Below are 27141 nucleotides of genomic sequence, written 5' to 3'. Positions count from 1 at the left end.
TCATGAAATTGTTTCACAGCAGAACTGTCAAACCGTGCGTCAATAAATTATCTCATAGACAAAACAAATATTGAAAATAAAAATAATTATGGGTCCCAAATCGAAATAAAAAGTATCCTATCTCTCAAGTTGGTCTAAACTGCACTCCATGAAGTAATCCCCATTTATATCCGTTCATTAGTCCATCGCGGACAAACAACGTGTCACGTAATTTATATATATTAAGATTATGTAATGATTAAATTTTTAATAAAATATTGAAAACTAAAATTTTTCGCTAAGATAATTTATACATCTAGATACAGTCTCTTGTTGCTACAGAACTACCGGTGGGAGACTCCTTTGCACAGGATGCCGGCTAGATTATGGGTACCACATCGGCGCCTATTTCTACCGTGAAGCAGTAATGTGTAAACATTATTATGTTTCGGTCAGAAGGGCGCCGTAGATAGTGAAATTACTGGGCAAATGGGACTTATGCCTCTGATACCTTAAGTCTCAAGGTGACGAGCGCAATTGTAGTGCCGCTCGGAATATTTGGGTTTTTCAAGAATCCTGAGCGGCACTGCATTGTAATGAGCAGGGTGTATCAATAACCATCAGCTGAACGTCCAACTCGTCTCTTCGCTTATTTTTATAAAAAAAAGAAAACCGAGAAAAACAGGCCAGGTTTATTACTTAGTGTGCGTAACAAGCTACGTCTTACACTCGCGATATGTGTGTCAGTTTATGTAAGTGTGCGTGCATTGCTCAAAATAGAGGTAAACTGTTAACCTCAATTGCGTTTATAATTGTTTAAATTTTAGTATATTCTGTATAATTTAGGCTCCTTTAAGCAACAAATAAACTTTCAGAAAAACAAAGTCACCAATATCTACTATGCTATATTATCAAATGCTATAGAAAAATTTTAGTCAAGTTGCTGGTATCACACTATTAATAAATATATATGTGTGTGTAATACATTACTTTATTTAGTTTGGTTATAGTCTTCTGTGTAAATTGAAAATACTATTTTTTTTGCATATAAATATATTTCTTTCTAACATATACTCTCTCTCACATATACACACTCTAAAGACAAATGGTTTACCTCTATTATTTATCACTACATAATATAAAACAAAGTCCTCCACCGCGTCTGTCTGTCTGTCTGATCGCGATAAATTCAAAAACTATTGCACTGATTTTCTTGCTGTTTTCACCAATGGATAGCGTGGTTCTCGAGGAAGGTTTAAGTATATAATTTGTTAAGTTTTTGTGCATATTTTTGAATATATAAACGGTATTTGTTGGAGATGTCGGAAAAATAAGCCGTCTGGGAGCTTTAAACGAAAACACTATCGTTGTATTGCCGATATTAAAATCGCGATACAAAAGTAACTGTTGATCGTAGATGGGTGAAAATTTGAATTTGTATGTATTTTTTAATGCTGACTCATAATCAAACAAATTTAAAAAAAAAATCATGTGGACCACCCATAACATTTAGGGGGATGAAAAATAGGTGGTCTCAGACCTACCCAATATGCACTTAAAATTTCATGAGAATCGGTCAAGCCGCTTCGGAGGAGTTCAAAGTTTAACACCATGACACGAGAATTTTATATATATAGGTACTAGTGGACCCGACAGACTGTTGTCCTGTATACACGTCTTAAATTTGAAAAATCGGTCCAGCCGTTAGGGTTGTTCACTAACATACACCATTTACACACTTGATAAGAAATAAATAAATATTTTTTAGTGTTTTTAAATTTTCGACCTGTGCGTAGAAAAAAATGGTGGATGAGAGTTCCATAGTTGGTAGTAAATATGTATTAACAATGTATGTATTAAAAATGTATTAACCACAGCAGTTTGTATGTGTATTGTTTGCAAAGTGAGGCGACTTCGCCGGTAAAAGCTAGTTTATTATATATTACTTATAAAGCGAACTCATTGTCACCCTACAGATAAGTATTGGCAGCGGCGATCAGTCTCACGGTGGCGGGGTGTGGCGGCAGAGATTACGACTCAATTAGGCGAAATGATTCGATTTGCACCCCGATGTGAAGTCACCGACCGGACGTGAGCGAATGGACGGAACAAACGGAAACGTGGAACTTGGAGGAAAACTTACGAATCATATTATTATAATAGCTTGGAACAGTACAGATAAAGCTTATTAGCTCGAACCATTTGACCACGTGCAACGCAGAGTTGCTCGAACTGTCGGAGATCCAGTGCTCTGTGAACGGAACAAAAATATTTTATTTCATAGGTAATATACCTAAAAAACAAACCCGAAATTGCACTTGAAATGTGTTATTTTTCATTTTTACAGCTCGTTCGGAAGGCAGATTTCCACAGGAAGGCAGATCACTTGGCGTAGCATACAGAAGTATTCATATTCAAATTTATTTATTTGCTGTTAAATAGATTTGGTACAAATTTGGTCTTACAATAGCTTAAAGTTATTTAGCCATTACACACAAAATTATAATTTGATATACTTACTATAAAAAATTATTAAAGTCAAGATATCATTCATGCGTGTAGCTTCATTGTGTGTCTTCTACCGCATTTATCACGGGAAGTGTTCCAAAGAGGTGTTCCACCTGATTCTTGCCGCCGAATTCCACCTTTGTACGACACGCCACAAATTAGGTTATCATCACCACCATCTCGATGTGTGGCGATCCTCCACAGTGCGGTTTTCAAGGAACTTTCTTGCAGGTAAAATAAAGCAGTAGAATGAGCTTCCTTGTGCGGTGTTTCCGGGACGATACGACATGGGTGGGTACGCTTCACAGGCGTGTTTGTGTGGACACCTTCTTCATGCTCCTGTGATTCCTGATGAGTCCAGATTCCTGTGTGGTGTTGCAAGAGAATGTGGTGAAGACTTAATATCAGACGACCCGTACGCTCGTTGGTCCTCCTCTGCGATAAAAAAATTGCCCTTCGTATTTAAAAAAAAACAAAGTAAAATATTTAAGGTTCGTGAAAACAGTAGCCGGTAATTGATTCCACAAAGTTACCTACTGTGCGAGGCAAGAAATTTCTTGCAAAACGCGCGGTTGTGGACTGCCAGACGACAACGTGATGCGGGGTGGTCGTGATGGTGGTATCTTACATTTTACCGTAATGTCCGGTGGTCGAATTCGTCCAGTGGAATCAACCCGAACAGCTCCTCTGAGCACTCCCCGTGATAAATGCGGTAGAAGATGCAGAGAGAACCCCCATCTCTACCCAACGCCAAAGAATCAACCCGATCGGAGATGACTTCATCGTCGATGATTGGAGCCGATCTTCGTTGTATGCGGTCAAACGAAAAAAGCTGGTACTGGGCAGTGCCCGCCCAGAGGTGAGAACAGTGATGCCAACCATGTCAGGCCGAATTTGCGCCTTATATTGTTGTAGGCGGTGGCTTATAGTGAAGTACTGTATCGCCTTACTGAGTACACCAAACTCTTTTGGCAAGGCAAGTTTGTCCTTCCCTTCCAAGCGACGACAGAACGTCGCTCAATATATCGACGCCAAGTAAGCCGATACAGGCTGTGGCTGTTAGAGTGCTAGAGGAAAGATCTCGAATCGAGAGGATACGACAAAAGAGAGACTCTTTAGAGGGGAAAGCAAAAACTTGTGTCTTCCTGGGGTTGAATTGGACTAAATTTTGTCGGCCCCATTCCGAGACTTTGCAAAGCATAGTCTCGATTTTAGAACTTCCTAAAACGCCGGCAATGCTCTAGCGATTCCTCTGGTATTGCTGGAGAATGTCAGTGACGGTGATCACTTAACATCAGGTGACCCGTACCCTCCTCTTTTTACTTCGTCCTCCTCTACTACATACATACATACAGATAAAAAGACAAATGTTATGTATCGTAGAATTTGTGTTGGTGAGAAGTAGCACGAATATGAATCATAAAATTTGACTATTTTACATTTGTGGAAAGAACAATATTGTCTTAAAGAAGGTTTTAATACAAAGACAGCTCCAAGTTATCAAATTTGAGTGTCGGATCACATCGTAAGAATTCACTTCTAAAATTGTTCACATCTATATAGATGTCTTACGGCCGTTCCCAATATACTATCTACAAATAGAGATAATTTACTAAGTTCTACTGTCAGTAATTAGCTGTCAATAATCTGAAGCTGTCCCAATATACCCGATAAGTCATTCTTATCACTTTATATTGGGACACGTGAAATGCAATTTCCATACAAAATTCTATAGCTGGTAAGCTGTACATCGCCCCATTGACAGACGGCGTGTACAGATAAGGTGAGTTACCGTCGATAAGTTTATTGGGACAGAAAAGTCAACGATAGTTACGATTTTTATCTCAAGTAAGAGATAGACTGAATATTGGGAACGGCCGATAGTAGTAGGTATAGATGACGCAAAGTTGTTTATTTGATGCGAAGATATGTCAATGTTTATTAAACAAGCTAATTAATGTTAGGCTATGGGTAAGCCTTTTGAATTAGTAAATATACCAGTGTGCTCCTTTGCACAGGATGCCGGCTAGATTATGGGTACCACAACGGCGCCTATTTCTGCCGTGAAGCAGTAATGTGTAAACATTACTGTATTTCGGCATGAAGGGCGCTCTAGCTAGTGAAAATACTGGGCAAATGAGACTTAACATCTAATGTCTCAAAGTGATGAACGCTCCTGATAAACAATCCTGAGCGAATTGCATTGTAATGGGCAGGGCGTATCAATTACTATTAACTGTCATGCTCGTCTCGTCCCTTATTTTCATAAAAAAAAATATATATATCCCGCCAAATACTAGTATTTCACGACTATTATTACTTATGTAAGTACACAAGTACAATCCAAGGGTCCAGTTCAATCGAGAGGCACTCGACTCTGGTATTGTTTCCACATCTTTTGTGCAGCAGAACCCATTGATATGGATCTGATAACATGGGGGCCAGGTCTGTAGTGGCGCTGCTTGAAAACTTTGTATTTAATCCAAGATGTGACGTGCGATAGCTGGTCATTACATGAATGGTGAGAGGTATTGTGAACGATACGTGAGTTTGTTTCTTGTTGTATTTAAGTGAAGGACGTTGGATTCTATTCCTTCTGTTTGGCTATGTTATCTCTTAACGGGCGTCCTCACGGCAGAGCATTCCATTGAGTATTCTATATTGAAGGGTATCACGATAATATAGTAAATAGTAGTCGCCGAAAGGTTGAAATTTGATCAAAATTAATTGAGTTTATTTGTCAAAGATTGTGCTCTAACTAGATACCGCACTACCTAAGAACAATAGCTTTTTTATTACTATTAGATGCTTGCGTGCGTGGCATCTTGACACTCAATGGCATGTTTCAAATTTTGTAACATACGCTTCATGTTCAAATTAATAAAATACAAAATACTTACTGATGATATGTGATCCCAGTGTCTTTCATTGTTTTTGTAGTATTATTTTGACAAAGTTTTTTACTACCCAACTGAAAATGTGACGAGACTGGGTAGAGTACGCCAACTTGGGCATAGTATTAGTAGCTGCACTTTGCGACTACGCCTGCGGTATCTAGTTGGAGCGCAGCGGAGACCAATCCTTAATCTAAGGTTTTACACATACATGCTGGGTATCATTCAAGCAGCAGAGTGTGTAATATATATTTTAATTTAATGTATTTATTTATAACGTTTTATATAAGAAAATATATTCATGCACTTCTTTATCATATAAACTTTAACTTTGTTAAATTTCACGTTCATCTGTTTAACGTATTAATATATGTAAAGATGAGATATAAATTTTAATACAATTGACAATTTTAAGAAATATATTCTAGAACCCTTATAATATCGAGTTATCTAAACTGCTAAAATTACAATTATAAATACATGCAACGTTGTGCATACCTATAAGTTAGAATAAGTATTAAATATAATTAACGAAAAATATAATGTTAATACCAGGAACAGACATAAACTTATAATGCCCACTACTCGACTAAGTCGAGTTAGTAAGTCTTTTGTGAGGCGATGTACATGCTTTTACAACAAGATCCCAGAAAATGTTCAAAACAAAAGTATTACGTTATTCAAAAGAATTGTTAAAAAAGTTTGTGTGGTAAAGGTTACTATAACATAAATGACTTTCTTAATGATACCACAGATTGCGAATGGAGAGACCGCCCTCAGGCTATTAAATTTATTTAAATTGTACAAAATTACTTTGTAAACATATTTTTAGATGAAAAAAAAAGCCCGCTGAGTTTCTTGCACCCATATGTAACTCTTTTAAATGAAATAGTTATCAAATATTTTACAATACCTGTAATAAACTTATTTAATAAATTAGTTTGTAAGGTGCTGTATCCGATATAATATGAATCAAGTTCAACGTTAAAAAGCGTTTTAAATAACAAATATTTATACATAATATCATATATATGATCGAACTGGCACCATAAGCAGCACTGGTTGACGTGTAGACGCATAGACCAGCCATCGTTCCCGTCGCACAGAAATATTTAAGTGAAGGAGACGCGAGTAGTAATAATTTATTTATTGATATTTTAATTTGTGGTTTATGATGTGATGGTGGATAAACGTCAAAAAATAATTTATTATCTCTCTGTTTCGGTGTTAAGGTGAATACTGGAATGAAATGTCAAATAGCATAATTAGGTGGCGAGTACAATAAGGACGGCCGTAACAATGTCTGCCTCCGATATATTTGTCCAACTGTACGTTTCCATTGACCGACACGAGACGATAAAATAAAAACAGGCAATACTGGGTGCGTCCCCAAAACTAGTTTGTTAACTCTTTTAATTTCAAAAGTCATATTCTTGTCAAATCTCACATTTCTTTATAAAAATATTTTGAATGTGTTAGATCCTAACCTATTCGTAACAGTGGAAAGTCTCCTTTGGAAGAACTCCTCCACAGGAAGCCAGCTAGATTATGGGTACCACAACGGCGCCTATTTCTGCCGTAAAGCAGTAATGTGTAAATATTACTGTGTTTCGGTCTGAAGAGCGCTATAGCTAGTGAAATTACTGGGCAGATGAGACTAAACATCTTATGTCTCAAGATGACGAGCGCAATTGTAGGGCCGCTCAGAATTATTGGATTTTTCAAGAATCCTGAGCGGAACTGCATTGTAATGGGCAGGGCGTATCAGCTGAACGTCCTGCTCGTCTCGTCCCTTATTGTCATAAAAAATAACTAGTTTGTTAACTCTTTTAATTCCAATAGTCATATTTTTGTCAAATCTCACTTTTCTTTACATAAATATTTTGAATGTAATATACACTGGCCTTCAAAAGTAAGTATCACACTTTTAAAATGGGGATAACGTTTTAAGTTCACAAGATATACTTTCGAAATAAAAAGGACTCCAAAGAGAATTTAATTTTGTACATAAAAACTTTATAGTCGGTAACCTTCTTTTAAGAATTGGCTGAAAAAAAACTTCAAAAACAAAACCATTCCTTTTTCAAAGTGGACGTTTCCAAATTACAATTTTACCATTCACATTTTTCTTTCTGTTTCAAGATCGATGGGTCTTGTTTTAAAAATTTATGCTAAAAAGCACATAACATTTATTTATCATGCCTCTTTCAGTTGAAGAATGTGCTAGGATCATGGCTTTTCTGGAACTAGGCATCAGTATGCGTCGCACTGCAAGAATGGTGGGTGTGACGGTACGAACGGTCCAGAAGGTAAAGCGAAGGTACGAAGAGACTGGACACCATCTGAGGAGACCTTATAATGGCAGACCCAGGTGTACCAGTGCCCGAGAAGATCTTTATATTATTTCCACTGTGTTAAGAAATCGCCACCAAAATGCAGTTGAAGTCCAGCAACAGCTACTTCAGACCCGGAGGGACTACATTAGTGACAGTATAGTGAGAAGAAGACTTGCTGAAGCAAATTTGAAACCCCGAAGACCAGCGAGTGGCCCAAAACTCGAGAGACAGCATCGAGTAGCGAGACTGCGATACGCCCGTGAACACATGCAGTGGGATGAAGAAGAATCGTCAAGAATTTTGTTTGCAGATGAGTCTCGATTCTCCCTTTACACTTCTGATGGAAGGCGCAGTGTTTACAGGCGACCTGATGAGCGATACCTTCAAGCCTGCATCTCAGAAAGAGTCCAATACGGTGGAGGCAGTGTACATGTATGGGCTGGCACATCTTCAGAAGGTCGCACAGAGCTAGTAGCCATAGAAAATGGCACCCTCACTGGGCAAAGATATGCTCAAGAGATTCTCAATGAGTATGCAGGGCCGTATTTAGCAAATATGGGTGATGGATCGATGCTGATGCATGATAATGCCCGGCCACACACGGCTCATATATACAAGAGTATATTCAGGAAGTCGGTATCAGCGTGATGGCTTGGCCATCAAGAAGTCTTGATCTCAAGCCGATTGAACACGCCTGGGATGAGCTTGGGAGGCTAGTCAGAAATTGCAGACCACCACTTACTACCCTCAGGGCACTAAAGCAGGCCCTGGTAGAAGAATGGGAGAATATTCCCCAACATCGGCTCCGAAACCTAGTGTTCAGTATGCCAAACCGGCTCGAAGCTGTAATCAGAGCTCGAGGAGGCAATACCAGTTATTAAAAATTAAATAACATGTTATACATTTTAGTTGAATTTTTTTACACTAAACTAAAAATGTCTTTTTTCATTGTTTTATCTTTTTTAAGTTAAAAATTTTACTAATGTATAATTTTAGTTTCTAAGAATTAAAGCCTATAAAATTTGCAACAAAACGTTTTTAATCTTAAATCTCTACCTTCTATAGTTAAGAAAAATTAATTTGAAAAGTGTGATACTTACTTTTGCAGGCCAGTGTAATAATAGGATACTATTGGTATTAAAAATGTTAAATTTAGCATGGATGAAGCTGCGAGCTTACTACTATCGAGTACTTATCGTATCGAGTTGCTTTATCGTTATATTTTAAGTGGTAACTCTCACTTCTGGGATTAAATTTATTACACAAATAAAAATTTAAGACAAAATTTTATGAATGATGCGGGACTCAAGACCTCTCGCGTTCCGTACGAGCGCTCTTAACAACTGAGCTGACCGTTCGAGTGACGTATCGTTGATAAAATCTTGAATGCTTTCTTCAACTCTCAGGTTGTCGCTTCAGCTACGGGATCTACATTACAGTTGATAGCCTGCTCAATATTTGCATATTAGGAAATTGCCTTGAGATGTTGCTCTTGCAAATCTAAACAATTTGTTATGTTTTAAAAGTAATAACGCTCACTTCTGGGATTAATTACATTCATATGCAACAAGATTTTATGAACGATACGTCACTCGAACGGTTGACTCAAATGGTAAGAGCGGTCGCAGGATCGAGTCCCGCATTGTTCATAAAAATTTGTTTGAATTTTTATTTGTACTTTTTAGGTATGAATAAATTTGCAACAGTTCCCGTGTTTCATTAGTTTTTTTTTTTGCAGACATATAAGAAAACTTAATGTCAGGCATAGATTTGTAATGCTCGTCCAATAAGAATATCGGATAACAATGGAAACCTACCGTGTCATATAGCATGTAATCAGTTCGTGTGAAAACAGGCAATTTTGTCGCGTACTGCTGTTGCTGGTAATTACCGCCGTGATTAGCGGCGGGGGCGTGACGACGGCGGTGAGATCTGTGTGCAGTGTAAGCTGTCACTACCATTGTGACTGGTAGAGGGTTGGCCCGTGTGGAGGTTATTGTGGATGATTGTTGCAAATATAATACAGCTTTTATTAATTCTTCTATTCAATTTCAGGTTCGTTACAGAAGTTGATTGAACAAATAATGAAAATGTCTTAGTTTTAATTATTCTTATTTGTATTAAATAATATTGCATCTCTTAATTAACTTAAAAATGTATGTTATTATTACTAAAACTATTAATAATTTTCTATTAATATTTTTTTTATTTTCAATTCAATATATAGTACAAGTAGGTACTTTTAAATTGTAATTAATTTCCCCGCTTTAAGAATAAATAAATACATAGAAATGTACTTTTTATTTGTGGAAACTTTTATTGGTCAGTGATTTATATTTAATGTTTTATTTTTTTAGTGTATTAAGTTGTACAGTTTGTTTCCCGAATTAAAAAAAAATAATTATATTTAAAATTTAAAAAAATCACTGTGTACAATTGTATTCCCTTTTAATTGTGAATGTGTTAATGAGATTGAATTGCTTTTAATATTAGTGTCATGCTTTTTTCTAAAAGAAGTATCAACTTACATACAGTAGTATTTCGACAATAAGAACTAAACTAAACTAACTAACTAAAAGTGTCCTAACGGGAATCGATATTTGATTTTCTCACAGGATTTATGTTGAACAAAACGCGGTTGTTTACGGTTATCGACAGAGGATGTGTTGGTATATCTAACGATAGATAGCTGTTGAAGTCTCTAGAAAATTACCAACACCTCCAAACTCACTTTGTGAAAGGCAACCACTGCAATTTATTTTCTTTAACACCTTACTCCATTAATAATAAATAACCTCAAAAAAACATGTGAAATGGCGGGAAATAAAATAATATTTCGATCGTTATAAACGCGTTCCAAATTTGAATACAACAAAGAAGAAAATAAGTATTGAAGTAAAATAATATATATGACTAGTTAAAAAATACTCTAAAATATACTATGCAAAGATCGATTTGCAGTTGCGGTTAAAAGTCCTGGATAACATAATATGCCTTTATCTTACACATAAGCCGCTATAGGTTTGTTATGACAGAAATATCTCACAGGTGGAACCGCAGGAAACAGCCAGTATAAATGAATGCATATGTACCTATATAATCTATGTATGAAGACAGAACATGGACATCACTTATTGAAACTACCTCGATATAAACCAGTAAGTTCCCCGACTCCACAGTCAGTCAGCGTGAAACACGGCGTTGATCCGTTAACCGGATCAGCCGGCGGTGACCGGATCGGGCCGGGTGTATCCGGTTCTCGCATGGCCGGATAACTCGCGGTCAGATCTGCCACAGCCGTGAATTTCCAGCAATATGTTAGATATTTCTAACGTTGAATAATTTGCCTGTGAAGTGCGCATTTCTGTTACAATTTTGGAAATGCAGGAACAGCTATATATATTTCTTTATTATGTTTAAATTTATTCCAAATGTTTGTCTACGGAGGTCTTTTGAATTTTGTTTATTAAATATTTTTCTTAAAAAGGATCTTCCTTGTGCGGTGTTTCGCGCATGCCTTTTTCAAAGCCGGGTAATGCTCACACCTCTGGTGTTGCAAGACAATGTGTACGGTGGTGATCACTTAAACTCAGGTGATCCGTACGCTCGTTTATTTTCTCTTCCATAGAGATAATAAATATAAAATTTATGGTTTGTAGTTACCTAAGTCGAAACACGAGGCAATTTGAGAGTAGCATACCAATTTAAACGATTTATTATGTTTTTAAAGTTATAACCCTCACTTTTAGGATTAATACACAAATAAAATTTGAAAAACAAAATTTTATAAACGATGCGGGACTCGAACCCACGACTGTACTGTTTTCACCAATGGCTAGTGTGGTTTTTAAGGAAGGTTTTAGTATATAATTTGATAAGTTTTCGTACACATTTTTGTACATATTAACGAAATTTTTTGGAGTTGTCGGAAAAAATAAGCCATCTGGGAGCTTTCAACGAGACCGTCGAAGCCCTCTGAGATATAACAAAATAATGTATGGTGGAATTGTGCACATCACTGTCCCCTTTTTATAACCAAAAAGTAATTAACAATACTTGTAGCTAATTAGTTCGTAAGGTTTGGTGTATCTAATATATGAAAAGTTTTCGTTCATCAGAATAGACAATGAATGCTCCATTATGTTGAAACTACAAGAAGAAGTCAGGGTATTTATTTATTTAGATTCACCAATGGTAATAACAGCATTACATTTATAATTATGCTAAATTTATCTTATTACTAAATGCATTACCTTTTAAGGTGAATACCGCTTGCTAAAATATGTGTGAAATCTAATATATAAAATTCTCGTGTCATGGTGTTAAACATTGAACTCCTCCGAAACGGCTTGACCGATTCTCATGAAATTTGTAGTGCATATTGGGTAGGTCTGAAAATCGGACATCTATTTTTCATCCCCCTAAATGTTAAGGGTGGTCCACACGATTTTTTTTTTTGACATTTGTTTTTAAATTTGTTTGATTATGAGTCAGCCTTAAAAAATACACACAACTTCGAATTTTCACCTATCTACGATCAACAGTTACTTTTGTATCGCGATTTTAATATCGGCAATACAACGTTTGCTGGATCAGCTAGTAGTTACATAAAATAATTATAAGGTAGAGGAGGTGAGGAGTGGAACAGGGTTGCATCTTGTCCCCTGCACTTTTTATAATATATGAAGAGTACGTTATTCGAAAGACAATAGAAAACTGAAAGAGGACTTTCCTATAGGTGGCAAGAGACTATCAAATCCGATATACCGACGACATCTTTCTTGTGGTGATCAATATTCCATTGTAGATAAGTGAGCTGTTCCAACGACTTGAGACAGAAATTGGCAAGATCGATCAGTGAACAGAGCAAAACTAATAGGGTGATAGTTGATTGTGCCGAAAAGCTAACAAATGCCATCTGCAACATTCTTAGCATCAATAACGTTGACCACTACATATACTTGGACTCCCAAATCAACAAAAATGGCAGCTATGTCTCCGAGATAAAAAAGGAGAATTGGAATAACAAAAGACCCTAATATGTCCCGACCAAACAACATGATATGGAAGAAAAGAAGAATGGGTATCAAAACTAAGAATAGACTGATACGAGCAATTGTTTTCTCTATTTTCTATGTAGAATTGAACGTTGATAATTTTGGGGTGAGAAAGGCAAAGGATTGATTCATTTGAGATGTGATGTTGGAGACGATCATTAATGTTGATAAATATGCCTATTTGAAATGAGCAGTCATAAAAATTGTGCAACATTTTAAGGCGTCATATAACATGAATACGTTATGTTACGTTTAATCTTTACGTACGATTTAAATAATGTTTTTATTCATTAGCTGACGATATCCTATTAATATTATAAATGTGAAAGTTTGTATGTCTGGATGTATGTTTGAATTTCTGTAACGCAAAAACTACCGAAAGGATTTTGATGAAACTTTACAATAATATAGCTTACATACCAGAATAACACATGGCTGTTATTTATATGGCAAAACAACGTTTGCCGGGTCAGCTAGTAATGTTATATTTTGTGCATAGTTTTTTTGTAGTACCTTGAACAAAAAAATTCTTTCGTTGTTTCTTTAATACAGTAATTCTGTAAATTCTGATGTTAAAGACAATAATATTATGATTTACCCTTTCGCCCGTCCGCTGCCTTGTCCTATTAAGGTCATTATGGTTAATTATTTCTGTATAACTTTTGAAAAACTTTTAACAGAATGTCTCTTAGAACTCATACAAATCTTACTCTCTAATGAGCATAATCAAATAGAAACAAGGAAGGCGCGAGAACGGAAAGGCTCAGGGCTGACAATGACTGAGCTGGCCGCGGGCGTACACTAATTGTCTAAGTGCATAATGAACTTGTTCTTGACAACCCTACACTAAAAATTACTACAAGCAAACCTAAGTCTTACTACAATGTAATAAAGCCAATTTTTGCTTAACGAAGTATGTGCAAAACAACATTTGCAACATAAAATTAATGTTTTAAATATATATAAGTAAAGTTGTATTTCGCGTACCAGAATAACTGGTGTATAGTTTATTGAAGTAACGCTTCTTGGCTCCCTCGATGCAAGTATTTGTAGTTTGTCGGGTTAATTAGAAAGTTCGCTCGCGTAAAAATTATTACAAGTGTGAAGAGTCACTGCTAACTTTGTAATTAACTTATATTTATTTTGTTATAATTAGTTGGGAGTTCTCCTTGTAACATGGGAGTTTCGCCAAATACTTGACTTGTGTTAAATTCTAATTGATGTCGAAAACCTGAAAGTTTTCCAGTTTTTTTTGTGAAAATAAGGGACGAGACGAGCAGGACGTTTACTTGATGGTAATTGATACGCCCCGCCCATTACAATGCAGTACCGCTCAGGATTCTTGAAAAACACAAAAAAAAACAAAAATTCTGAGCGGCAATACAATTGCTTTCGTCACCTTGAGACATAAGATTTTAAGTCTCATTTACCCAGTAATTTACTAGCTACGGCGCCCTTCAGACCGAAACCCAATAATCTTTACACATTACTGCTTCACGTCCAAAATAGGCGCTGTTGTGGTACCCATAATTTAGCCGGCATCCTGTGCAAAGGAGCCTCCCACTGGTAAAGTTTCCAGTTTTCGCAAGCCTTTTTTTAATTACCATTAAAGCTGATATGGGTCGGTCCTTTAAGATAAGTTATACGTATAGATAGAGCCTCTTACTGCTAGACAACTGATGAAAACAGACCATCTTTATTAATTTAGTGTGCGTGATAAGCTACGTTGTACACTGGCGATTTGTATGTCACTTTGTGTTAGTGTGCCTGCATTGCTCAAAATAGAAGTTAAGACGTATGATCTAAGGGCTGGTCATCTAAATCCTCGTTCAAATAAGAAAAAAAGAAAAAAAAACATTTATTTCACAAAACTCACAGTCACAGACAAACCAAAAAGAACATAATTAAATAGTAATTGATTTAATATTAGAGAGTTCCTGTGCAGTGCAGGAAATGTCAGGTGCAGTGTGGAGGTCACCGACTCAGGATTATCTGTGACACGGCCATAGATATGAAACAGCACTGATTTTCAGCGGATCAGAAATTAAAACTGGAGGAATTCCCTCCTCTTATAGAGAGAATTGATTCTCTTGAGAAAATCATCGCAGAGTGGAAGTGATAATTATTTGTTTCACAAGACTACGCAATAACGAACAAATTTCTTAATTTAATAATTATTAATTAATACCAGTGGCAGGCTCCTTTGCACAGGATGCCAAGTTAGTTTATGCGTACCCTGACGGCGCCTATTTCTTCCGTGAAGCATTAATTTGTAAACATAACTGTGTTTCGGTCTGATGGGTGCCGTAGCTAGTGAAGTTACTGGACAAATGAGACTTTTGTTTTTAATGAAAAATAGGGACGAGACGAGCATGACGTTCAGCTGATGGTAATAGATACGTCCTGCCCATTACAATTTAGTGCAACACAGGATTCTTGAAAAATCCAAAAATTCTGAGTGGCATAAATTTTATATGGGCCGATTGTTTAAACAATTGTTAAAAGATTTGTTCTTCGAATAGAAGCTATCATTGTTTGCGCATTGTTCGTTTGTTTATGTTCAAGATTAAATGACTTCGGGACATTTCGAAATGTGTCGTTCCAAAAATTATTGTGGAATTCAAATTATTTCTAATAATCTGTGTGTAAAAAACAAACAGAAAGTTTTAATTACTATAATTGTTTTTGGGTCTTTCCGAAGAGGTGATAATAGATGTCAAGTCAAGTTACTTTAAAGTAATTTTTACTTACTTTTACTACTTTAAAGTCTTAAGTATACTTAATAAATATACAAATGATTTAAGTTTTCTTTAGTGTTAATTCCACCAATATTTGTTTGTAAACAATTCGACACGTGTTTCGCCTCTATACGGAAATCCTCAGGACATGTTGACTCGCCAAAAACTGGTCGAGTCTTACGATCGAGGAGACTTCAATCTCAGTTGCTTTTTACTTTCTTTCAGAATAGAGTTAGGATACCATACCCACCATCTGGCCACACATGGCGGTCCTCCACAGTGCAGTTTTCAAGGAGCTTTCTTCCACGTACTACAAAGCTGTGGAATGAACTTACTTGTGCGGTGTTTCGATACGACATGGGTACCTTCAAAAAAAGCGCGTACACCTTCCTTAAAGGCCGGCAACGCTCCTGTGATTCCTCTGGTGTTGCAAGAGAATGTGGGCGGCGGTGATCACTTAACACCAGGCGACCCGTACGCTCATTTGTCCTCCTTTTCCATAAAAAAATGGATAGAGTGAGCAGTAACTTTAATAAAATTGATAATCAAAGAGTCTTCGACTTATTTTGCACAAGCCTAACATTGTCTAGGCAGTAGAGCATACTTATATCTACATACAAAGTTATTCTTATAGCTTGTACTTTTTTGTGTAGGTTCATTTATTCAGATTAGTAGTGAATAACGAGGATTGTAAGCATATAAACTGTTTTCCACCCAAGAATTTTAAAAATATTGGCTTTGTTACATAGATGGCGGGCCGGCAGCAGTGAACTCATATCGCTCAAGGTCGCTGGCATTAAGTGTCGCCTTAAGTCCTCGAATAGCGACTAGGTACCTGAAGACGCAGTGTTTGTAGGTCATAGTTATAACGAAAATACTATCTTTTTTGTTTAGATTGGAAGACATCATCAATTACAATTTAATACAAACACTATTTAAAACAGGGTTGAAAATATAAAAAGTGTACTTTATCTTCCTAGCTAATTATCATAATAAACATAACCTAGAAATTCAGCAAAGCAGCCTTCAATTATTTGATTATTTAACTGAAAAAATATGTGAGTCTGACGTACAGTGGTCCAGACCAAGACACATAAACTTCAAGCACTACACAATATTTCCCCAAAGGCTTGCATTAACTTAATTGGATAATGTTGAGAAAAAATATATGTGAGTTATAAACAATGGGTACATTATTGAGATTGCCCTCCACGAGACGCGAGGCGGACTCCACAATGTATTATCATTGAAAACCATTAACGCAGAGCATTCTAGCTGAAATATAATAGAGTCCTGTACACAACGCGAGCCGTTTCCACCAAGCTGATTACCGCGGCCTAAACCTAGGTTAACACTCATGTAACCTAATCATTCATGACATGTGCGTTAACTTACTATTAAAGTTTTCTTATTTTTTGTTTACTGGTAATTAATAGCTATACTTTATATAGAAAACGGTAATAATGGCAGAGGACATCTTTTTTTACAATTCATAAGTAATTAGGTGAGAGATAATATTGTGAGCATCTAAATAATCAATTATATTAAAATAAATAGTAAAATGTACAATATGGCCATGGATTGTTAACATTAAATTAAGGTTCCAGGTTTATATCTATTCTAATGTTATAAATTTTTAATTTTTTTATTTAATTCTCAATATTTTTTTTAATAAATTGTTGTTGTTTTTGTGTCGTGAATGCTGTATACACTTTTTATAAATGTTACTCTTCAAAAGTTACAAGTTATTATTAATTATTTAATGTTTAGTGTAAGATCAAGTAATCATAATAAATAAATAAATGTTGCCATTCTCGTATTGCCATTACTAGATATAAATCACTTCAAAAAATCGTAACTAATCTACTAAAACGTGGTTTAGCTAACTAAACGGTAACAGAAAACGCAACGGGCCCTAAAAAAACTTTAATGGTATGTACAGTGAGGTGTCAAGGGAAATTTGAGTAAATTAAAATAGGAAAAGATAGGGCAAATAAGGCAGCGTCGCTTTGTTCTCATTGCGAGCGAAAAACTAACTAGCTCTTCATTTTACATCTCATATTTACAATACAATCGGAGAGGGATGGAGTATGTAGCTAGTGTTGTGCCTCACAGACGCCCTCTCTCATTGTCGTTGTGGCGAAGTAAGTAATTAGGTGCGTCACTATTATATATCGCTGTTTGTTATATTTTAATTTCGTGATTAATTTATTTTTTCTCTTGTTTTTAATTTAAGGGCTACTGGGGTGATGGAAGCGCCCAGAGGATTTTATTAGACCGTAAAACAAAATGTATTTAAATTAAAATAATTTTAAACATACTTAGATAATTTATACGTCTTGACTAGACTATCTCTTGCTGTTAGGTAATAATCGATAGAATGATAGACTGATAAAAACAGGCCAGGATTATTAGTTTAATGTGCGTTGTAAGCTACGTCTTACACACACAAAGTGTCATACAAATCACGAGTGTCATGTAGGTACATCTCAAAATAGATGTTAATTATAAACTTAATTTTTTCGATGTTTTCACAGCTGTCACAGTCTATCTAGACGAATAGATAGAATCTAAGCATTGAACGAACGTCTTAGAAATATAACCTTACAAAAAATACCTATAATGTACTATATGTTTATGACTGTTTTCTAATGAATGTTCTTCTAAGATTTTAAATTAATTCTTTGGCAACAATCTCTAGTCTATGATTTCACGTTGCCAATGGATATTGTTGTGACTTATAAGTTTATAATTGTCTATTTGTCTGGCGACTTTGAAAGCCAAAATGATAAATGGTTTGATCTTTGATTCGTCATAGCTAACAGCGGAGAAGCGGAACTCACTTTTCACGAGGTGATCATAATTTAAAACAGAACCATAGGTCACAACATACATAGATGGAATTAGAGCCCGGTAAAAAAATGCTCGTCAAACTTTTAAAATTGTTTTTATAAAAGACATTTATGTATCTCCTCAAAATTGCTTCTTTTAAAATTCTTTTTTTGCCTTTTATGCCTTTTATATCATTTGTTGTTATATAAAGCTTTATTGCGAATTAGGTACTTGCGAATGTCTCTGGAAGTAAGTAGAATTTAAAATACAGACCAATATTAGTTAAATGCTAGGTCAGCACAGCCATTCGTGGAGTCAACTCAAGATATTGTTAATTTAGTATATATAACGATATTAAGATAAATTTGCCGTGCAATACGAGTATAAGAGGTTCTACATGTCTGCGAATGTAGTGATTTGTCTGGTCGGCCACGAAATATGGAACAAATGCTTGCGGTCGTCTCTTCGGATATTTGCATTTCTGTTTGGAACTCTCCTGGTATAATGTTAAATAAATAAATGCCAAAAAGACCAATTTACTAATAAATCCTCATCAGCACCTTAAATCATTTATACATCTAGACAGCTGTGAAAACGTCGAAAAAAATTGAGTTTAGAGTTAACTTCTATTGTGCATTGCTTGCACGCACCCTAACATTTATGACGTAGCTTGTCACGCACACTAAAGTATTAAACCTGGCCTGTTTTATCAGTTGTCTAACAGCAAGAGACTAGATCTAGATCTAGACGTATAAATTATCTAAGTACTACCTCGATAACCTAGCTTTGGAATAAACTGTAATATAGTGCGTATTAAATAGAATAGATGGCGCTAGTAGTAATCAATGACGAGAAAGATCGGTTATGTTTATATATTGTATCGGTTTGAATATTTGCATGCTAGGAATAGTGCTGGCAAAACATGTAAGCTCTTATTATTTATTTAAATTTAAACACCATTGTATACTATGTTTTTTGCAAATAAATATATTATTATTATTCTCTTTATTACAATTTAACATATTTATAAAAAACAATATTACAAATATAAATATAAAAAATAGAGTCCCGCCGGCGTTAGTTCACGACAATTCCGCCGGTGGTTAGGGCGACAGACTGAGGCACTTTCGCACGATGCGTGCCGTTATTATTATTATGTTTTTGTCAGTTGTAAAAAAAGTTTTTAATTTAATAATAATTACTATGACCGGTGCTTAAGTATTGAAAGTTACCATAAAACAATAACATTGTCTGTCATTGTTCCCTTTCACAGCTTTAACGGGTACTAATATTATAAAAGTAGTTGTAAAATCTTTGTGAATTTCTTGATAAATAGGGCGGCACATGTCAAAAGTGTTTGTAATACTGTTAGTTTGTCATAAACCGCTTAATTTCCTTTGTCTTACCAGTAAGTGAAGGCGACGAAGCCTTTGTGCAGGTACTGTGCTATAGAACAATGCTTTCATTAGTTTATAGCCCGTAATAATCCCAGGTTAGCTGTCTCAATTAAAAATAGATAGGTGTGCGTTTAAAATGTGTATTTAATATAACAAAATAGGTAAGTATTTTTTTTAAATGCCCGTAAGGATGAAGATTGAATCTGTAATATTTGCATATTATATAAGTAAGTACTTTCAAAATATGTTGTACGTGTATAAGTATAACTTTCCCGTTTATTTCAAGATATAATCATAATAATCATGATATTATTTTAATGTTAATTGCAACAAATTGTACGAAAATATTACTCCACGCTTATGTGATGCCACCAAGAGATGGCGCTACCTACCTTCAACGTTGTACTGTTCATTTAATAATATAATATAATTAATTCTAATAAGGTCAAATTTCAACTCCTTAATGAATAATACTAGTGGAGAATATTTATTAAAGTCATTCGTTATTATATTATGTTCTACAATTGAGGTTATCATATTTTTCATTTCACTGTACATTCTGGTAGTGGTAATAAGCACGGAATAGACAATTTTATTGCTCTGGATGCGTAGAGTCTAGGTCCTCGGGATTGTAAGTTGTCTTAAGCTGTCTGACTTTTTTTTTGTAAAATATCCGAATTATGCAAAATTATCGAAGAACTATGTTATACAATAAGAAGGCTTAGGTACTAATAGGAATCCTACATCGGGTCTAGTCCCACACGGGACTGGCTCGAGTATGCCTACGGGTGTAGTGTTACTTGCCACACTTTGCCTGCGCTATCTTGTTGGAGCGCAGCGGAGACCAATCATTAATCTAAGGTTAAATGTTTACAAATAGTTAGTTTGCTTATGGTTGATTTATATTTCTTGGATTATTCTCAAGTATAACTTTATACCAATTTTATTTGTGAGGCCTATAATGGCATTTAATAATAAAAAAAATGCAATTTCACTAAACAAAAGCCCGGTAACTGGAGAAATATTTCTTAGATTTATAATAATTATTTTATAGCATTATTAAATGCGCACGCTTCTTGGAACATTTTCATAGACAATGAGTTGTCTTGGGTAGCTGCAGAATTTTTGCCAGTCTAAATCACTGCTTATTACGTACGAAAAGAATTGATTTTTCAAATGATGTCGCTTAGTATGTTATAAAATTAGTTCTCAATAGTAAGAGTAATTGTTTTGAAATAATTTTATGGTGGCCCTTTTTAAAAAAATATAACCAGCGTGAAATGTTTGAAATAACGAGTTTTGCAGTAAGTGATACATATTGTAGTCTTGCTCCGCGCTATTTCTGTATTATTCTTTATTTTTGTGACGTTTTTTAATGGTTTTGTGCTCACAAAATAATATGAATTATTATCCTATTGGGTACTACATCGTATTAAGATATAAATTAGTAGCAATGACGCGCGGTTTCTCTCGCGTAGATAGGTACTGTAACAAGGAGTTGTTATCCGTATATAAGAACTCCTCATTATTGGCCGTGAAGTTAAATAATAATATGTTATTTTAAATTTGAATATTGATAACAATTAATTACACTAAGTAAAGATGCAGCTTTCAAATGGCGAAAGAGTTTTTGAAATCGGTCCAGTAGTTTTTGTGTGAAAACATTACAAACATACATACAATGTTTCCTCTTTATAATATTAGTTTAAGCTTAGATGACATTCTGTTAGCTCATTTGGTTGAAATTTAAGAGATAAACTCAGATTTTCAAATATAATTATTACATGAAAAATTATATATTTGGTATAAGCACCAAGTACCAAAAAGTCTGATAATAGTCTGTATGTATACATTATGATTCCTCTGGTGTTCAGGGTGACATCAGGTAACCCGTACCGGAAGACGCAGTGTTGGTAGGCCCCCCACAAGATGGCCCGACAATCTGGTCAAGATTGCCGGAATACGAATATATATGATATAAGGTCTAATCGAAATCCAAGATGGCGCTTATAAAATTGGCAACTTTTCTTCATGGGTGTCATTTTAATGGTTTTCGGGGTCAACAATAACGAATATCGGGTCAAAATCGAAATCCAATATGGCGCCTATGAATTTTACCATCTTCTCTTCATGGGTGTTATTTTCATGGTTATCGGGGTTAACCATAACGAATATCGGGTCTAAATCGAAATCCAAGATGGCGTCTATGAAATTTACCAACTTCTCTTCATGGGTGCCATTTTCATGGTTTTCGGGGTCAACAATAACGAATATCGGGTCAAAATCGAAATCCAAGATGGCACCGATGAAATTTACCAACATCTCTTCATGGGTGTCATTTTCATGGTTTTCGGGGTCAACAATGACGAATATCGGATCAAAATCTAAATCCAAGATGGCGCCTGTGAAATTTACAAACTTCGCTTCATGGGTGTCATTTTCATGTTTTTTTTAATAATATTAATTAATAATTAAATACTTTATTTGGTTCAAAAATACAGAAATCTCATCACTAATAACAATATTATGGACATTACAGAACCAAAATGGTGTCTAGTCAGCATTATGTTGGGAATTTTACTTCTCAACGCTGGTATTCTCTAGACACCGAGACACAGACTTTGAGAATTAAATATTTATATATTTATAATCCCCCAAGTCTACTGCTACCATAAACATTGGCAATAAATTTATATAAGTATATATATATATACAAAAAATAAAATTAAATCTGTTAGTAACTAATACACTTCTCAATTTAAGGAAAATATTAATAACATAACATTAAATCATAATATCATAACATTGGTAAGTAATCGGAAAAAATTTTCTTATAAGTAAAATAACAATAGGTTTGAATAAATACTAGATAAGTCATTACTTTGACCTTTTAAACAAAATAAAATATATCCATAAGACATCAATAAATCAGCTATAAAACCCAATGATGTTCTATACACATATAAATAAATAAATTTAAATGTCTTATAAAAAAATCGCTCTGTCGTAAATCCTATTACTCCACTGCTGAATATCTAAATGATCGCCTGGGACTAGATTGTGATTATTTTATAGCGATAGAAATGACTGTACAATATTCTATATTTTTATTGAAAAGAGCGCAAAAAAAGAATGCTGGGAGAGTTTCTTGCGCCGCTTCTTCTCTCTCAGAGCGCCATTTGTTTCCGAAGCGGTAGTAGTATCTACTAGTTATTAGAAATGACATCAAAAAGAATTCTAAAGGAATCAATTTTGAGAAAATAATTAATGCCTTTTACATAAAAGCCTATGAAACTTATCAACTTCTTTACATGGGTGTCATTTTCATGGTTTTTGGGGTCAACAATATCGAATATCGGGTCAAAATCGAAATTCAAGATGGCGACTATGAAATTTACCAACTTCTTATCATGGGTGTCATTTTCATGGATTTTGGGGACAACAATAACGGGCCTAAATCGAAATCCATGATGGCGCCTATGAAATCTACAAAATTTTCTTCATGGGTGTCATTTACATTGTCAAAATTAGAATTCATTCATAAACTTAAATTATCTTATAAAAGGTCTGTCTAACAATATCCCTCATGCTAAATTAATTCTTCATTACCTAAATATATAAATATTTACGTTTCGACTTTTCACTCACAATATGTACAAAACACATTCCGTTACCAATCTAATTATTAAATCTCAAAATTTGTTTTTGAAAGACCTATCTAATTGTTCTCTGCACCCTCGATAACCTCGGATACGATACCCATATTGTTGAAATCATAATTTTTCGAAAGCGGCCATCTTGGATTTAAAAAAACTGCGTTTACTGCACACGACGTTATGCGACAGAATTGCCATCTAAAATTCTAATATTTAACTACTAAAAGAATACATCAACCAATTATCAAAAATACATAGGTATTAAAAAAATAAAATTCAAACTTGCTAAAGTATCAAATTCGTTTGATTCCCGCAATTAACTTTAAGTACGTGTATGTGTTTGAGCGGTGTCAGTGTAGTAGTGCGATTCGATACCTCTCTGTTTTGAGAACGCGTCCTTAAAATTTATAAATAATTACCCAGCAAACGTTGTTTTGCCATATAAATTACATTTAGAGTTAGACCGTTTCTTGGACATTGCAGCATTACTTCATTTATCTAAAATAAAAGAATTTTTCTAAAATAAACTAAGCCTAAGTTACATCAGCTACCTGCCAATAAAAGTCCCGTCAAAATCGGTGCAGCCATTTCAGAGATTAGCCGGTACAAACAGACAGACAAAAATTAAAAAAAATGTTATTTTGGTGTACGTAGGTACCGAATATATATTCATATACATGTATTAAAAAACGTTTATATCAATATTGCAAACAGACACTCCCATTTTATTTATATACAGTACCTATAGATGTATAGATAACGTAAAGTATTGTATATAAAAGTTCCTGGAGGTAAATATATCGCGTGAGTGTGTTTATTAGTATATTATAGATAATGTAAGTATTTTAACCCACAATGGATCAACTTTACTAATAGGGAATTATTATTATCGCATCGATTTTTATAATAATAATGGCATATTAACTAACTATTTTGCGCCTATTTCTGCCGTGAAGCAGTAATGTGTAAATATAAATGTATTTCGGTCAGAAGAGCGCCGTAGCTAGCGATATTACAGGGCAAATGAGACTTAACATCTTATGTCTCAAGGTGACGAGCGCAATTGTAGTGCCGCTCAGAATTTTTGGGTTTTTCAAGAATACTGAACGGCACTGCATTGTAATGGGTAGGGCGTATCAATTACAATCAGCTGAACATCCTGCTCGTCTCGTCCCTTATTGTCATAAAAAAAAATCAGCTGTCAAATGACTATAATAATGAACTCATTACGATTATGCAAGTTTTTCATAAGTAAAGTCTGAAATCTAAAATGTATCAATTTCGAATTTATTATTACTCGCTTTTTATTAGCTTTACCTGTACCTATGTTTGTTTGTAACCGACTCATTTGGGTGCGATTTTGACCCACTTTAAACGGCCAGATATCGTTCAAACTTCGTAGATTTATCGAGGAACGAAGACAATACACTAATTTGATTTTCAATATGCAATTTTCATTTATCGTCGATAAGGCAGGACTTGATGTAATTTTTAATTGTCAACCATTACCTTTAACCGATTTATCTAATATTAGGAATATTTCGAATAACAAATAGAATTTAATTTAAATTTAATATAAGCGTGTTTTTTACATTTTTTAAACTAGATATTATTTTATTTTAATTTGAAGCTGTCAAAGCTGCAAAGCATTATAAACTTTATAAAGATTAGACTTAGGTACGTTATACGATCAAAACATGATACAAATAAAACAGTTTATCAAAGAACAGAGTTAGATAGATTATTACGTAGTATAATAAAGAATAACATTCGTAACAGAAACTGGTACGAGCAACACCAACTAAGTGTCTCGTTCCATGTCACTCATAATAACGAATATAAAAATATTTCGTGAAAAACATCAATGTGTATCATAAACTCCAATAAGTAGCAATAAAAATGTTTGATTGAAGCACTAAAGAAAACTTCGGTGTACAAGTGTGAAGCAAAGCTCGTTTCTACAACAGCGGTTATATCATGCATAAAGTTGTGTCGACGCGATATGCCTCGAAACAGCTGTACCCTTGTGCCGTGTGGGGTATTGTTCCGAGTGAGACGAATACACGTGGTATTGTGTGGGGGAAAGGGACGGTAGCAGGCGCAAGGTGGGACGCAGGCTGTACTCTCTATGCCTCCATTGGTGGCCGGCAACCCGCCCTAAACCGCGCCCCCCTCGCATTCGATACCCTCGCGGACACCGCACGGTACCTTCAGTTTCTATCCCGACTTCGACGCGAAACAATCGTCTTACCAGTGCTCAATCACCTTGTGCCATACAGCTAATGTTTTAATTGTGTTCACTGTTCATCTGAATCATGTCGACACTCAGTCATCATCCGTACGCGTTCACCATGCATCCCGGTATGATCCCGGAGTACGCGAGCGCTCCGCAGCCGCTGCCGGCTTCCTCGCCGCAATCTGAAGGCCACATCAAGAGGCCGATGAACGCCTTCATGGTGTGGTCGCGGCTGCAGCGCCGGCAGATTGCTAAGGACAACCCGAAGATGCACAATTCTGAGATATCGAAGCGTCTCGGTGCAGAGTGGAAGTTACTGTCTGAAATGCAGAAGAGACCGTTCATTGACGAAGCGAAGCGACTTCGTGCGTTGCACATGAAGGAGCACCCCGACTACAAATACAGGCCGAGGAGGAAGCCAAAACCACCAACAGCCGGAGGCGCGCCAGGTGCCGGAGCGTTCCCGAGCTTCCCGCTGCCATACTTTGCAGGGCCAGCACCGAATGTGGGACATTTAGAAGCTCTGTCGTATCCTGCAGTTCCTCCATACTTCCCACATCAACTGGACCACTTGCAGTTCTCGAAACTAATGGCTCCGACGGCGGAGAAGATGCCGACGGCATCATCAGCGGCGGCAGTCGTGTCATCGTTTTATTCATCACTTTACACCACGCCAGCACCACCAAAGCATTTCTCATCACCGTTGTTTCACCAGTACGGAGTAGCACCGCCTTCTCCCGTCTCTCCCGCTACTCCAAACCAGCACAGTCCACATGATGACCAGCTCAGGCGGCCTGTGTCCGTGATATATTGAAGGCCACCGGGTCTTCCATGAATTTTCGGAAGCACCAGTGAACAAAGTGATAGAAGACATTTAATATGAACGATTATTTATTGTTTTTTTAGATTACGATTAGTTAAATGATATAGTGTGTCTCGTGTCCGAGGATGTATATATGTTGAGGAGTAGACATGTCGAATGAGGTAACGGCGTAGTTATAATGTAACTGTGATTTTGTTTGTTTAGTTACTCGCAAGAAGGTTCGTCTGTAAGAAGTGAGATTGGTACCAAATAGAGATAACTTCGTAACTTAAGAGACGTCGTTAAGACTGACGCTTTCCGGATTAAGTTTCACCGCATTTAACATTCGTTTGTTAAGTTTTATTGTTTTCAGACTTCATGGAGATGCTTGATTTATTTATTGGGACATTGTAAAGATTGTAAATTAGATTTGTATGTGAATAGAGCGTCACTGTTGTATATATTAGTGTTATTGTAAACCGATGTCAGTACCAACGATGTATTATAGAATTATTAAGGAGAATGTTTGTTAACACCATATGAAATAAACTAAATTGTTTTTATTTTAAATATCTTGTTTTCTTTCTCTACAATTCTAGCAAAAATAATTCCGCACAACTTTAAAGTATTTAAATTCTGTGCTATCGATTATTTAGGGATCTGAATGTAAATTGGTAATAATTAAATTGAAAACAATATATTTACT

General features: G+C 35.5%; 1 protein-coding gene across 1 annotated transcript; it reads left to right on the top strand.

The window, feature by feature from the left end:
- The first annotated feature begins 25625 nt into the window (after nucleotides 1-25625).
- On the top strand, nucleotides 25626-26992 carry LOC126967280 (SOX domain-containing protein dichaete-like). The gene has a single exon (XM_050811756.1). It carries the CDS (start codon nucleotides 25713-25715, stop codon nucleotides 26445-26447), a length of 735 nt encoding a protein of 244 aa, XP_050667713.1. The 5' UTR covers nucleotides 25626-25712; the 3' UTR covers nucleotides 26448-26992.
- Nucleotides 26993-27141: the final 149 nt, after the last annotated feature.

Source organism: Leptidea sinapis, chromosome 12 (assembly GCF_905404315.1).
Source record: "Leptidea sinapis chromosome 12, ilLepSina1.1, whole genome shotgun sequence".
Lineage (NCBI taxonomy): Eukaryota > Metazoa > Arthropoda > Insecta > Lepidoptera > Pieridae > Leptidea > Leptidea sinapis.
This window is presented reverse-complemented; position numbering and strand designations above follow the sequence as displayed.